Source organism: Temnothorax americanus, unplaced genomic scaffold (genome assembly GCF_048541705.1).
Source record: "Temnothorax americanus isolate GAGA-0224 unplaced genomic scaffold, ASM4854170v1 Scaffold157, whole genome shotgun sequence".
In the NCBI taxonomy this organism is placed as follows: Eukaryota; Metazoa; Arthropoda; class Insecta; order Hymenoptera; family Formicidae; genus Temnothorax; species Temnothorax americanus.
Window position 1 is genome coordinate 105,001 of NW_027509294.1, and position 14,043 is coordinate 119,043.

General features: G+C 31.8%; 1 protein-coding gene, 1 long non-coding RNA gene and 1 pseudogene across 2 annotated transcripts; 1 reads left to right on the forward strand and 2 right to left on the reverse strand.

Moving 5' to 3' along the window:
- Positions 1–9,049, forward strand: part of LOC143895399 (uncharacterized) — a 12,977-nt pseudogene extending 3,928 nt beyond the window's left edge.
- Positions 9,050–11,417: 2,368 nt separating this feature from the next.
- LOC143895387 (uncharacterized) lies at positions 11,418–14,026 on the reverse strand. Its single transcript, XM_077402457.1, has 3 exons — positions 13,480–14,026; positions 11,840–12,019; positions 11,418–11,762 (listed from the first exon to the last, which is right to left on the reverse strand). Exons 1-2 carry the CDS (start codon positions 13,742–13,744, stop codon positions 11,895–11,897), a joined length of 390 nt encoding a protein of 129 aa, XP_077258583.1. The 5' UTR covers positions 13,745–14,026; the 3' UTR covers positions 11,418–11,762; positions 11,840–11,894.
- On the reverse strand, positions 12,049–13,466 carry LOC143895388 (uncharacterized). Its single transcript, XR_013256316.1, has 3 exons — positions 12,886–13,466; positions 12,729–12,819; positions 12,049–12,636 (listed from the first exon to the last, which is right to left on the reverse strand). It is a non-coding gene; the product is annotated as an uncharacterized LOC143895388 (long non-coding RNA).
- Positions 14,027–14,043: the final 17 nt, after the last annotated feature.

The following is a 14,043-nucleotide window of genomic DNA, read 5'->3' on the forward strand; positions in this document are numbered from 1 at the left end:
CAATTTACTTCATTATTGTTATTATTATATAACAATCTATACTTTTTCAATTTTTCAATTTTTTTAAATAAAGTTATGTGTGTATTCTCAAAAAAATATCGATAATATAAATAAATCTTGGTTTTTTTATGGAATGTTGTTTATTTTATCACAGTTAATCACACAATAGCCGCAGATTTCTTATTTGTCACAGGCAAGTTTATAAAACTGGTAAAAGGGAACTGAACTGATAATGACAACTGGGCACTAACTTACTGTATAACTGATTATTGTAACTGATTACAGCACGATTGAAACGAGTTACTGATAAAAGAATTGGTCAATATTGGTCCAGTTTTATTCAGTTTTATATTGATTAGTATAACTGATAGAACTTCTATGCTGTTCAATTAATCAGTTATAATAATCAGTTATCCACCAGTTAGTGCCCAGTTTTTTAATCAGTAACTGGTACAACTGTTTCTTTTATCAGTAACTTGTTTCAATATACTGATCGTGCTGTCATCAGTTACAATAATTAGTTTTCTACCAGTTAGTGCTCAGTTTTTTTTATCAGTTTTGACTGCATTTTTTCTTAAGGGCATTGTCATTCTTCTATATAGCAATCGTTTTCTTCATACTAAAATTTATAGTAAAAACATGAATGATTCATTAACTATAAAAAACTTTTGATATTAAAATTAATGAGTAACAAGAAAAAGTAGACTTTGAGAGTCAAACGTAGTTAGTTGTACATAAGTTTATGCTATGTAACATTCAATTAAATAATTTAATACAAATCATAAATCGTACGTTTCGGCTCTAAACTTTAAGCCATGTTCAGCGACAAAGTGCGTGATATAAATGAATTAAATAATCTTAAGTTTACCGACAAACATTAGATGAATGTTTAAAAATTAAAAGTATAAAGATAGTGTAATATTCAAAAGAAGATAACAGAAAAATTCTGCAAATATTTATAGTCTACAAAATGATTTAGACTAGAATAAGAATTGGAATTAACCGCCAAAGAGACGTGAAATCCATTTACTAAATCGAGTCTAAAAAACGTAAAATTGACAACAAAAACTATAACAAGGGGACCTTCAGGCTGACGGATTTTGTTTTTTTTTTTCTACATAATGTACTTGAACGTTATTGTACGGACATCAATTTCCCAAAGTATTAAGGCGCGCTTTTCAGAAAAAATCAAGAAAATCGACTTTGAAGAATTCCGAGCGCGCTATGTACACAGAATTTTAATTTTAATGTAAAATTTATCAAATCCAAGTTAATTAATATTTAATCGTTTTCAATTTCGTTTTCAATGAAAAATTTACACCTTTTTATTTTGAATATTGGTACAAAAATGAAAAACGTCAGGTAGAAAATAAAATGGTTTTATATTTTTGAAAATTACGAGAAAATACAGCGCAAAAATGATATTAATAAAAATATTGTTTAATTTTTAAAAGTGAATTATATGATATGAAATATATAGTTTAAAATATATTGTATACAGTCGTTTTACACGTCAATATTGCACGAACCAGGATGATATTCATCGTAAAAGCAAGGGAAACAGTAAGTTTCACGGCATCTAACATACCGTACGAACGCAGATATTTTACAGGCAGATATTTTACAGGCATTTTAATTAATTCTCGAGAAAATTGCATTAAAATTCAATCTATTGTGCATCACCAGTTGTTCTTTCCAATCTTTAAGAACATGATTCGATACGCGTGGCGATTCGCTTCAAACCTTTGTGATGACAGAGACATTTTTATGAACGTCAATGAAGTATGTTTTTCAATAGACATTTTAAAAAAAACCTTGCGCCTGTAAAATATCTGCGTTCGTACGGTATGTTAGATGCCGTGAAACTTACTGTTTCCCTTGCTTTTACGATGAATATCATCCTGGTTCGTGCAATATTGACGTGTAAAACGACTGTATACAATATATTTTAAACTATATATTTCATATCATATAATTCACTTTTAAAAATTAAACAATATTTTTATTAATATCATTTTTGCGCTGTATTTTCTCGTAATTTTCAAAAATATAAAACCATTTTATTTTCTACCTGACGTTTTTCATTTTTGTACTAATACTCAAAATAAGAAGATGTAAGTTTTCATTGAAAACAAAATTAAAAACAATTAAATATTAATTAGCATAGATTTGATAAATTGTACATTAAAATTAAAATTCTGTGTACATAGCGCCCTCGGAATTCTTCAAAGTCGATTTTCTCGAGTTTTTTTGAAAAGCGCGCCTTAATACTTTGGGAAATTGATGTCCGAGTGATGACACTTAAGTACAGTAAGTATGAAAAAAAAAAATCCGTTAGCCTGAAGGTCCCCTTGTAAGATAATTTAAATACTTACCTTATGTTAAACCGGCAAAAATTAACGCAAGATACTTATGTCAAATTTTAAATAACTTTATAATTAATGCAGCACACCTCATTGTCTAATATTGAATGGAGATCGTTTATTATTAAATGGAACTCTGTGATGTCGAAAAAAATAATTGTTCACGATACTGATAAGATATTATTATGACTTATACAAACGAGGAAAGGAATAGCTTACGCTCATATAATAATTATTACATGTGTATATTAGAAGCCCCACAGTAATATTGTATCGATTTCCTATCTGTAAGTACTAATTTTCAATTTTGTGTAAAAATTATTTTAAACTCAACATCATTTAATTATATACAAACATGTTTTTTAGATGATTTTCTGCATACGACTTTCGAGAATGCAGTCTTGACAAGTCCCGCCACCTTCCAATTGAACGATACAATGGCATGCGTACAATTGTTAAGTTGGTCTCTGCATCAAATGCGATGCACATATAGTTGCGTGATTATACTAACGATAAAGTATTGGTAATGGTAACATCAAAAACCAGGGTTTACGATTTACCAATGTAGCAATCTGTAAAAATTTCAAAAAATATTTCAGCGGCCAATTACAGTAGTTATAATAAGATTATAATTCAATTGATCCTAAACTCAATGAGCATAGCTTAAATCTGTTGTGAGCGATATAGCGAACGTTCGTCCAATGTCCCCCGAAATGGTGCAAATCTTGTAATTTTTTTATTTCTTATTACATTTGGACTATTACGGAATACTACGGTTGCAAGGATTTAAAATTACCTACGCCGGATAATTTCATTATTAAAAAATCTACAACAGAGCCAATAATCACAATTCCAGATTTACATCCATATACACATATTATAGTGCACAAGTTCATAACTCACATTTCAGCGCAATAGCAGAGACAATTTTTAATACAACGCAATCTGGTACATATAAATGTACATATATGACGTTATTTATTAGAATTACTGGTTAATGTTACAAATAGAATGCCAGAGTTAACTCGCATAATTAATTATTTATAATCTCTAATAATCATTTGGAACTTTTGATGGTAATATTCTGATATCTAATATACACATATAAAAGTTTATCACACAAAAAAATAAGAATCAACGGTTTTATAGAGATACCGTCAGAAGTATTTAGTCAGTTGAGAGTACAAGGTTGGAACTTGTCATGGCATATCCGCCCGAAGATTGTACTACGATTTCAGGATCATTGACAGCGAGAATAAAAATACACGATATAGTGACGCTGTTCAATATTTCAATGTGACCAAACGGACTAAAAACTATAATCTCAACTTGGATCAACTATATAAAAAATTAAACGGTGTTAAACGATATGTAGCTACAGAGTTTATGTAATAAAAAGCATTACCAAAGCAAAGAGAATGCCTCCGCTTATCAAACATACGAGTTTGAAACTCCGCCGACAGGTAAAGCATGATATTATTAATAATTATTATTTTCATAGTTTTCGATAATTTCTTTTTATGATTATAACGAATCGAAATAACAGCTCCGCCCAAAATAACCAATATAGAGGTTGTCAAGATTGATACTCGTCAAACGCCTGCTACGATACATTTAAGATGGCAAAGTCCACCTCTCAATGGAAAATTGAGTGATTTATATTATCGTGGTGTGTAAAAATATAGCAGACATTGCTCAGTTATTGAAGTTCAAATTAATGAGTCTTGATAAAATAATATAATTACATATAAACTTATATAGTCATATAAGATTATATATGATCAGATCATAATATTACATCTCAAAGTATCCGATAAATGGCATCCGACGGAATCTGATTCTCGTATTTAAAATTTGATGAACAGTGGTATAAGAACGGTATCAGACACGGCAGCTAGTGTCGTGCTAAGTTGCGCCAGGTTATGTAAATCATAGAACGGCACAACTTTTGTATCGTGGAGTCCATTTTTATCATAAAGTGGCACATTTAAAAAATAACATTTAAAAACAACAATTTTCTGCAGTGGATGGACACCGGATCGGATCAGATCTACTCATGTCTGATTGGATCTGATCAGATAGGGCCCATATTTTGATCAAACTAGATCTGAGTGGATTGGATCTGATGAGATCTGCTCAAATCTGTTCAGATCTCTTCTATTTTTTCCCGGGTGAGCACCTTTTTTGTGCTATAATCTACATATTCTCGTTATAACTGTTTAATCTGTATTATGTGCAATAAACAATAATTTAATGGCTTCTTAAAAATTTTTCAAAATATAAAATTAATTTAATTATTGTTCTGATGTATATATTTTAGCGCCGGACGACCTGGGACTTGATTTACAATCATCAACAATAACAGCTAGCGTAATTGATCTAAAATGGTTTAATCCCTGGAAGACAGGTGGTCATCTGAGGTCCTTTCGTACACGGATACAAGAAATATTTTTAAACCTGAAAAGACACATTTCCCTATCGCCTATATTAATGAAACCCTCGAATACCCGGTGACACAATACATGCCTAACTATACCAAACGATTGTATTTATTTCCATCAACGCAATACGTCGTTTATATCTAAGCTGTGACAATTGCGAATAAGTCTAACAGCACAAAGTTTGTGAAAATCGATACGCCTTCAACCGCAGTCTTTGACGGCGTTCTAGACGTCATGGTAAACAAATCCGATTCCACGATATTATTATAAAGTAGCTGGTTACCCGGGCTTCGCCCCGGTAACGAAAAACTATACACTCTATAGTTTCTTCCGGAAAATTCTACCCCTATTTTATATGGTCTTAATACAAAATCTGTCCAGCCGTTCTTGAGTTATAAATGGTGTATAACTAACCCGACCTATATATGTAGGTCCAGAGGTATGTTCCGGGACTGTTTACGTTTTTTGAAATGTACAGTCCTGGAATATAACGCATATATATGTAATCAGATTCAAAAAACTGTCCCGAAAATTGCCGTAGGACATCAATTTTTTCCAGGACAGTCCTGGAAACTGCCAAATGTCCCGGAACATACTTCCGGACCTATATATATATATATATATATATATATATATATATATATATACCGTCTGTCTTAAACGACACTCAAGACAGCATGATGCACATCATTGTAAAGGGTCCTAATCTTTGCAAGCAATATTCAGAAGTACCTGAGAATCTGCGAAAGCGAGCAGGCGTGAAGATGGACAAAATCGCTTGACAAGCTGCTAAAGTTTCGGTATACATATACAAAATATTCATAAATTCTGTGCGTAAATATTTGACAATAAATTTTACAATAATGATTAAATAATAAGTTTAGTTGCAAAAAAACACTGCTAGCTATAAAAATTTTTTTCATGTGATTAATATTAAACAGTTATAATAGATTACATAAATCACTACCGCAGTATTAGCAACAATCTTCATATGTACCTTTGGAATCAAATTATACCTATGGATTTAAAAAGGGCTATAAGAGAGAGAAACGACATTATAGCGACACAAATACCCAAACCCAACACAGTCATCGATTTCTGACACATGATTTGGCAGGAAAATTTTCTTATTATTTGCATGTTCTCAAATATTGTCGAAAATAAAAAGGTAAAACCTTTTGTTTATTAATTGTAAAATTTTTGCATTAATGGCCAGATATTGGCAAAAAGAAAAAATACGGCGACATAATTGTGCTACACGCGAAGCAAATTAAATGTCTTCGCTGATTATTGCTTTAGAACTTTCCACGTCACTTGTGAAGAGAAAACCCGAAAGGTAACAATATTTTTAATTAACTGGAAACGCAATAGTTTTTATTAAATAATACACATCAACAATAGGTAGAACATCTACATTACACGGGTTAGCCCGATTACGGAGTGTCATTGTACACACATTCCGTAGTCACATTCATACTTGAATAAATTGTTGGCGACCCCACCTGGAGACGGACCCGTGGTGGTTCATTGCAGTACTGGTGTTGGAAGAACAGAGACCTTAATTTTGTGCGACATTATTTGCCTTCATCGAGTAGCGGTAGAGGGGGTAATAATGACATTTCATTTATATTGATTAATTACATCTAATATTCACGTTAATACATGGATTATATAAAGATCATGATTTGATCGCTAATGAAATTGTTTAGCTGGTTGATGTTTTCGCTGAAATGGCGTTTATTACGAGTGAGAGAGCTAATATAATAGATAATAAACAGCACTATCTCTTAGCGCATTTGGTATTAGTATAATATTTGTTTTCCATCCCAACTACATGGCCGTGTAATAAGATGTTAGTGATACAGGTCAAGGAGTTAAAAGAACAATTGCCGGTTCAACACCAAAGGTATAATAATATCTTAAAGACGCAACGTTGTTTTTATTTCTAGGCCGATTAAGGTAATATTACAAACATTTATTATTTCATAATTTTTAGATTACAGAACATTGCATGGCAAGATGAAGCTCTGCGACAATTTACGTCTCCACCGACAATTTACGTTTCGATGTCGGAGCGTAATCAAATCAATAAAAAAAATAGATTTCCGGAATTGATTTCAGGTTTGTTCGCGTATTCTTGTTACATGCAATTTTATTTTATAAATCCTTAAAGTTCAAATTTTTTACTAAATTAATGTTTTGTGTAGTTTACACAAAAAATATTTGAGATAATAAAAATATTCGATATATTTAGAAAGGATTAATTATATTTTACAGATACGGCTAGCAGAATATATTTGAAGAGATATCCGACATGAGATGAAGACAGCGATTATCTATCAGCCGTTTACGTATAGACGGAGTAAAACTTCAAAATCAGTATCTACAGCCACGCAGCTTCTCATGCCATTGACGATAAATGATTTCTGGCGGATGATTGCCGAGTTTAAAGTTAAACTTATTCTCATGTTGCAACCGCCTAATATTCAAAATTTTGTACGTTCATTTTTTATGTATTAATTTAGAACATATTTGTAAAAGAAGGAACGCGTTTGCAGAATATAAATTATATACTTACAATAAATTATTTATTTACTTTTTAATTTCTGAATATGTACATGTGCGATTATTTTGATAAACTGAATCAGTCAACTAAGATAGTTTATAATATGTATCTATATAGCTTGTCTCTCTCGTATCGAAATTATATACATAATTAATACAGATATTGTTGAGCATAGATTTAATATATTATTCTTGAATTTTCAGACTTGCTGTGTAATTGCTCCTGCAAGAGGTGAGTTTAAACCAACCTTGCATATTTAAATATCACTGCGGAAGAGATTGTGAGGATGAAGTATCACACGTCACAAAAATTACTGCTCGTTGATAATTCCGAGGTAGATCAATTCGATGCGACTACTCAACAGTTTTTGTCACTTATTTAGCGTGATAACATTTTATCATAGAAATCTTCAAGAAAACAATTTGTGACTATACTATGTTTGACGAAGTAAAAACCTGGAAGAGATCAATCACCACCGCCGGTTATGACGATGGTGATTTTTTGGCAAGCTGTTGGGAAAATCGCGAAAGGCGATGGGCCGATTGTCACACACTTTGCCAGTAAAGATTAAAACTTAATTATTACTAAATTATATTATTCAAAGTTCAAAGGAAAACTGTTACAGTTCAAATTCTTGCGAGACTCTTAAATGATAAAATGTGTTTTTCTCTTACATTTCATATTATTTTTTGTTTAATAAATGTTATATTGTAAATAATTAAAACTTAATTATTACTAAATTATATTGTTCAAAATTTAAAAGATATTTATGCTTCTTTTAAAAAAGTATTTTATATTTTAAAAAGTGTTCTTTATTTTATATTAATTTATCGCTATATATAAAATAACTATTGTAAATAATTGTCGCAAAATTCTTCTAACTATATAATTGTAACTTTGTGTTTTCCAAGCATTGTTTCGCGAAATGTTCAAAAAAATAAACCAATAATCTTTTAGTGATGGAGTATAACTGAATGTGGTCTCTATCTAGCTCTGAGTTTCCTATTAGAACGAATGACAGCTAGTCGAAAAGAAATGTGACGTTTATTTGGTGGTGCGAGCTGTTTAGACGATCGAGACCAGATTTTGTTCGTTCTTTGGTAAAGTATCAATTTCATAGCAACAAGAAAAATATTGGTGAAAATCTTACTAATAGAGAATCGTTTATCATCACTTTTATGATTAAAAGAAATTATAAAAAATTTCAAAAATTATATTAAAATTATATTTAATATTTAGGGACATCTATATGTGTGTGTGTAGAATATCTATACAATGCCGTATAGTGACATATTTGGAGTACTTCAAAACCTACGAGAATTTCTCCTAAAATAAAAATAAATTATTAAGATACAATTACACTCATTTTCTATGCAACTCAATATTGTGTAAGAATTGTGGGATATGTTGTCGTTCGAACTTGTTGATTTCTCGAAATGGTTACGTGAATCTCATTAACGAGAAATCTCATTAAAGAAAGGAGATAAAGAAAAAGGAAATCCTAATAAGGATAAATTTTCAGGATTTTCCCCAACAAAGAAATTTTTTGACACGCGTATAGGGCATAGGGGCGTTGTGACACAGTACTTCGACTATCATCTACTGATTGTAAGTACAGCTTCTCTTATTGCGTATTATAGGGTAATGTGCATATATCGGATCACAGCTATCCCTTATAGCTATAGACAGTTAGTGAAAAAAATCCACATATGATAAGTACAGTCGGCTAGAGAGGCATTTCAAATTACTGATCCGAATTAGGATCTGATTCAAAATATGCACTTTACCTTATTTATGATTAATATACACATTTAACTGTACGTACATATTCTTTTCCATAGCTTCCATCTAGGATTTCTCATTAAATAAATTTTTGATAAAACTTTCATTCTTTGTTCATTACTTAAAAGTTATTAACAAAAAAGTTAACAAAGAATGTACTTAATATAATCTGTTGATGTACAAAAAAGATTTATTTTATTTTATTATACATATACTAGATTTTTCGCCCGCGCTTCGCGCGGGCTCAAAATCTGTTCCCCTTTCCCCAAACTCACCCATTAATTAGGAGCACCAATAGAACCCCATAAAATCTCCAATTTTCAACCCCATAGTAGCCATCCCCATAAAATTAGTCATCTTTTGGTACCAGTTTCATCAAAATCATCAACAAAAAATTAGAAAAATTTTGGCACTGGTTTCAAGAAAATTGATCCATTAATATAAAATAAAACTTATTCTTCAAAAATTAAAAGACTTTTGGCACTGTTTTCAAGAAAATTGGTCAATTAATACTTATTATTTCTCAAAATTTAAATAATTTCCAAACCGGTTTCTAAAAAATCGGTAACAAAAATTATACATTTTATGACAGTCCCCGGATTGCCTAAATTATATCATCCTTGAATCACTCAACGGGTGGACGCTTTTATTCGCGGCGATGAAAAGTATTTGCTTCTTCTTTTTCTCTCTCCCCGCACTCTCCGGAAAATTCTACCTCTACTTCATATACAATTTTTTGAGATTCGGTCAAATATTATCAATATATGGGGTTTGCAATTTTTACCACGTGTGGAAAATTCACGCATGTACTTTGAAAGGCATACTATGTGTCTAGTTTAACGGTAGTGGAGCCCCTTGCGGGCGGAACCTACACTGAGAATCAAAAAAACAATAATAATCTCTGAATTTTCGTTTATTCTCAACTTTTAATCTCAATACACAGATGCTTATACTGAAAAAAGTAATGTCTGCTAAAAAACAGACATTACTTACATACAAACAGTATATAGTATCTAAAGACTAAGATTGTAAGCGTTATTGTCTGAAAAAATAAATAATTACTGAGGAGTTTCATTATCATGTGCGATTCTGTAACCATTACTGTTGGCTCTCAGTATTCGTTCTATCGCGCGAGCTCAGAGATCGAGATTTAGATGATTAGAATAGTTACTGTGGAATGCAGCGCTGACGATGACAATTTACAGTAGCGCGACGTGTTCAGACGAGTTGGCTGAGAAAGAAAAATCACAGCTTTATTCTCGTGAGTATTCTTGTGCGTAAAGGTTAAGATTTATTATTAAAAAAAAGTATAAAGTGCTAATAAAAGAAAGTAAGTAAGATTTGTCCAATTATTTTAATGGATATTAAATATTATTGAATGTTTATTATTAACATTTAAAGTTAGTTTGGAAACCAAGTTCTTAACTTAATTTCTACCAACATCTCTTGCTTTGCTTATGGCATATATGCGGTGAACTGTATATGTACATATAATGGATAAAAACGGAAAAGTGAGATTTCAGAAATTAAGTAATAATAATTAATTTTTCAAAATTATATCTTTAGTAATACAAACAATTTTACAGACATATCTTGATTCGTCAAACTTGATGCCTTCTCTCAACACGCAATATTATTTTTCTGAACCGGTAAAGTGGAATAATATTTATGAATATATAATATAATCATGTTAATAATAGTGTTTATACTATTATCTAAAAATTTTATATTGTAGAAATTGTCTAAAGCTTACTTGAATAATTATGTGGTTAAATCTTCTCAATCGACTGAAGATACTAATTTTATGTTAAATAATTCTTTCATCAATAAGGTTGGCAGAATGCTTACATATATACATATAAGTAAACATCAATGAAAAATTTAAATTTTAACATGAAAAATTGCGCCTACTTAATTATTCTAATAATGAAATATATAAGAATAATTAAATATATTTTATTTATTAAAAAAATTTTAAAGTTTTTAATAAATTTTCTTAAAAAATTACTACAGGGTTTTAATTGAGAAATAATAAAAAATAGTAAAAAGATATTGTATTATTCCCGTGATAGAAATGACGAATCTTTAAGGAACAAATGTTAATTTTTTTATTAAAAATAACTTTATTATATTAAGAAAATCTAAGTAAAGGAATTATAGATAGACATTAAAAAAATCTAAAGATTTCTACGTGCAATTCTAGAAAAAAATGTGTGGCATAACAGCCAAATCTGTCATACTAATAAAGAGTAGAAATATATAGATTGTTATAAATATTTATTACATTTAATTTATATTTATATTTTGTGACCGATAATGACACGTGTGCAAAGTGTTACTATTACGGTGCTATTGACAATTATTGTGTAAGCAAATAAAACATTCTTTAGCCTTTTATGGTCTTCATTAAGTCGGATTTATTTGTTTCAAGGGCTTGCTTTCGTTTTACAGACAAGGATCAATTTTACACGAAGTGGCTGAGCAGAGCGAAGTACCAAATCAACCTGCATCCGAAGATTCTTTAAATAATAATCAATATAGGCTCCAAGTAGAAATTGTGTACCAGAGGTGCTATCATGGCCTTCATTTTCAGTATAGCAAATCGTTGACCTATAATTTGGTACATATCGTAATCTGTTAATATAACATGGTATTATACACATCAGGATATAAAGAATACAGTTTACCGATGCAGTTACGTGGACCAGCATTGAATGGTAAATACGAATAAGGATGACGATGTCAGATCTTCTCAGGCAAGAATCTATCAGGATCAAACACTTCTGGATTTGACCAAAAATTAGGATCTCTGTGGACTCCGTAAATGTTAAGATGCAAGAATGTTCCAGTAGGTACCAAATATGACTCTAAAAAACATATTGTACAATATGTAATTAAGATTTAGAAATAATAATTTAAGCTGTATTAAAATTTTAAAATTAAATATATACACTGAAAAAATGTCTAATAATTCTTGGTTGTAATAATCCAAGCTTGGCTAATGTTACCAAGAACCTTGGTGAAGTAATTTCAACTAAACGTATAGGTGATTGTGCGACGAAATAATTTGGTTAATGTTAACAAATAATTCTAGCAAAACCTGATATGATTTAGTTAATATTGGCAAAGTTTGATAATATTATCAAGTAATGATAAATATGTAACCAAATTGCTTACTAAATAATTGAGTAACTGTCAGCAAACCAATCAGATAAGGTTTTCTAAGACAATTTAGTACTAATTATCAAATTGTTTGTTAATTATCACTAAACTAAAGTAATTTTCACGAAACTGTTTGATAATAAGTAGTACATAATTTAGTTGGCTCAACTAAACGCAAAGTTTAATTTTTTTAAATGTGTATAATTATTACAAAATGTATTGTTATTATATAAATGTTAGTTTATTGCTCGACTAACTGGCACTTAAGTACAAAGACTGCACAACGTTTCGGCCCACGGTTAGGGCCCTTTTCAAGTGCGATCTAAAATTCATGAAACAACAATATGCAATACAAAATATATAAAATATAATAAATGAACTAAAATTAATGATCGTTATGTTCAAAAGCAATACCTATTCGTCTAACCGACTCGTCATAAGAAATCAACGGACATGCCTGTGATCACAAAAATGTTCCAGCATAATCATATATAGCATATAGCAGCTGTGAACAATTATTCATAAAGCAACAATATGTGAAAAGAGTGTGTAAAAATCAAGCGAGACTCACGTGTCCAATGTGTAAAAATTTAATTTGCGTGTTAAAGATCTCCGTTGCGACATGTTGTGCGTATGTAAGGAGACAGTGGACAGACAAAGAAGGAGTCGAGGTATCAGGAAGGTATAGAGGGGGGAGGGAATTATAAACATTAAACAGACGTAATGACACCGTCATCTGCTGAGTTTAAATTCTCTGTCTTTCTTAAGGTTAATAGTGTTATTGTATTTTTTTATGAAGAACATTTCGGCAATCTCTCTCATTTTCATGTTGCCTTCTTTATGTAGAACTAGCTGGTTACCCGGGTTTCGCCCCGGTAACGAAAAACGCCCCGGTAACGAAAAACTATACACTCTATAGTTTCTTCCGGAAAATTCTACCCCTATTTTATATGGTCTTAATAAAAAATCTGTCGAGTCGTTCTTGAGTTATAAATGGTGTAACTAATCCGATTTTGTTTTATATATAGATTTTAGAATCTGACCATTTGAAATTGTGGTCATTATGTATACGATGGTTATAGTCACGACTGAGAGATTGCTCAGATTTTTAAGCGTCTCAATTGCACGAATGGAAATCTCCCTTGCTCTCTCTGTTACGGCTTACCTAAGATACACAAAACGGGATTTCCATTGCGTATCATTGTATCAGCAATAGGCAGTCCATTGTATAATGTAGCGAGCGTTATGCACGAGATTTTGCACTGATCTGCCAGACTAGAGTCAAGCTCAACAGGGTCTTCTTTCCCCGCTAATTTTTCCAAGCCCGTTCCCTTGGCAGTGGTTTCGCTAGATAGTAGATAGGGACAGAATCTGTCATTTGATTTTACGTGCGGCACCTGCTCGTGGAGCCTCATCCACACGTCCCCCATGGGCGCGGGATTGGGATACGCCCAATCAGCGCGTACCGACCGAGGTCGATACTACCAGTTTTACCGCAGGATTACAGGATCCCGCGGCAACCCACTGGTCGGGGCGAGCGACTATCCACGCTCTACCAGCTAAGCAGGCTGGCACCCGAGCTGTGGGGACGCAAGCTCACCCGTCGGACACCCAAGTTCGTGAACTCGGGTATCCTAGCCAGCATTTGGCTGAACCACTGCCACCACGATGGTCCTACCCGCGACCGGCAGGAGCAAGCTCCTTGGGCGGCCGGTCCCCGTGGTACCAG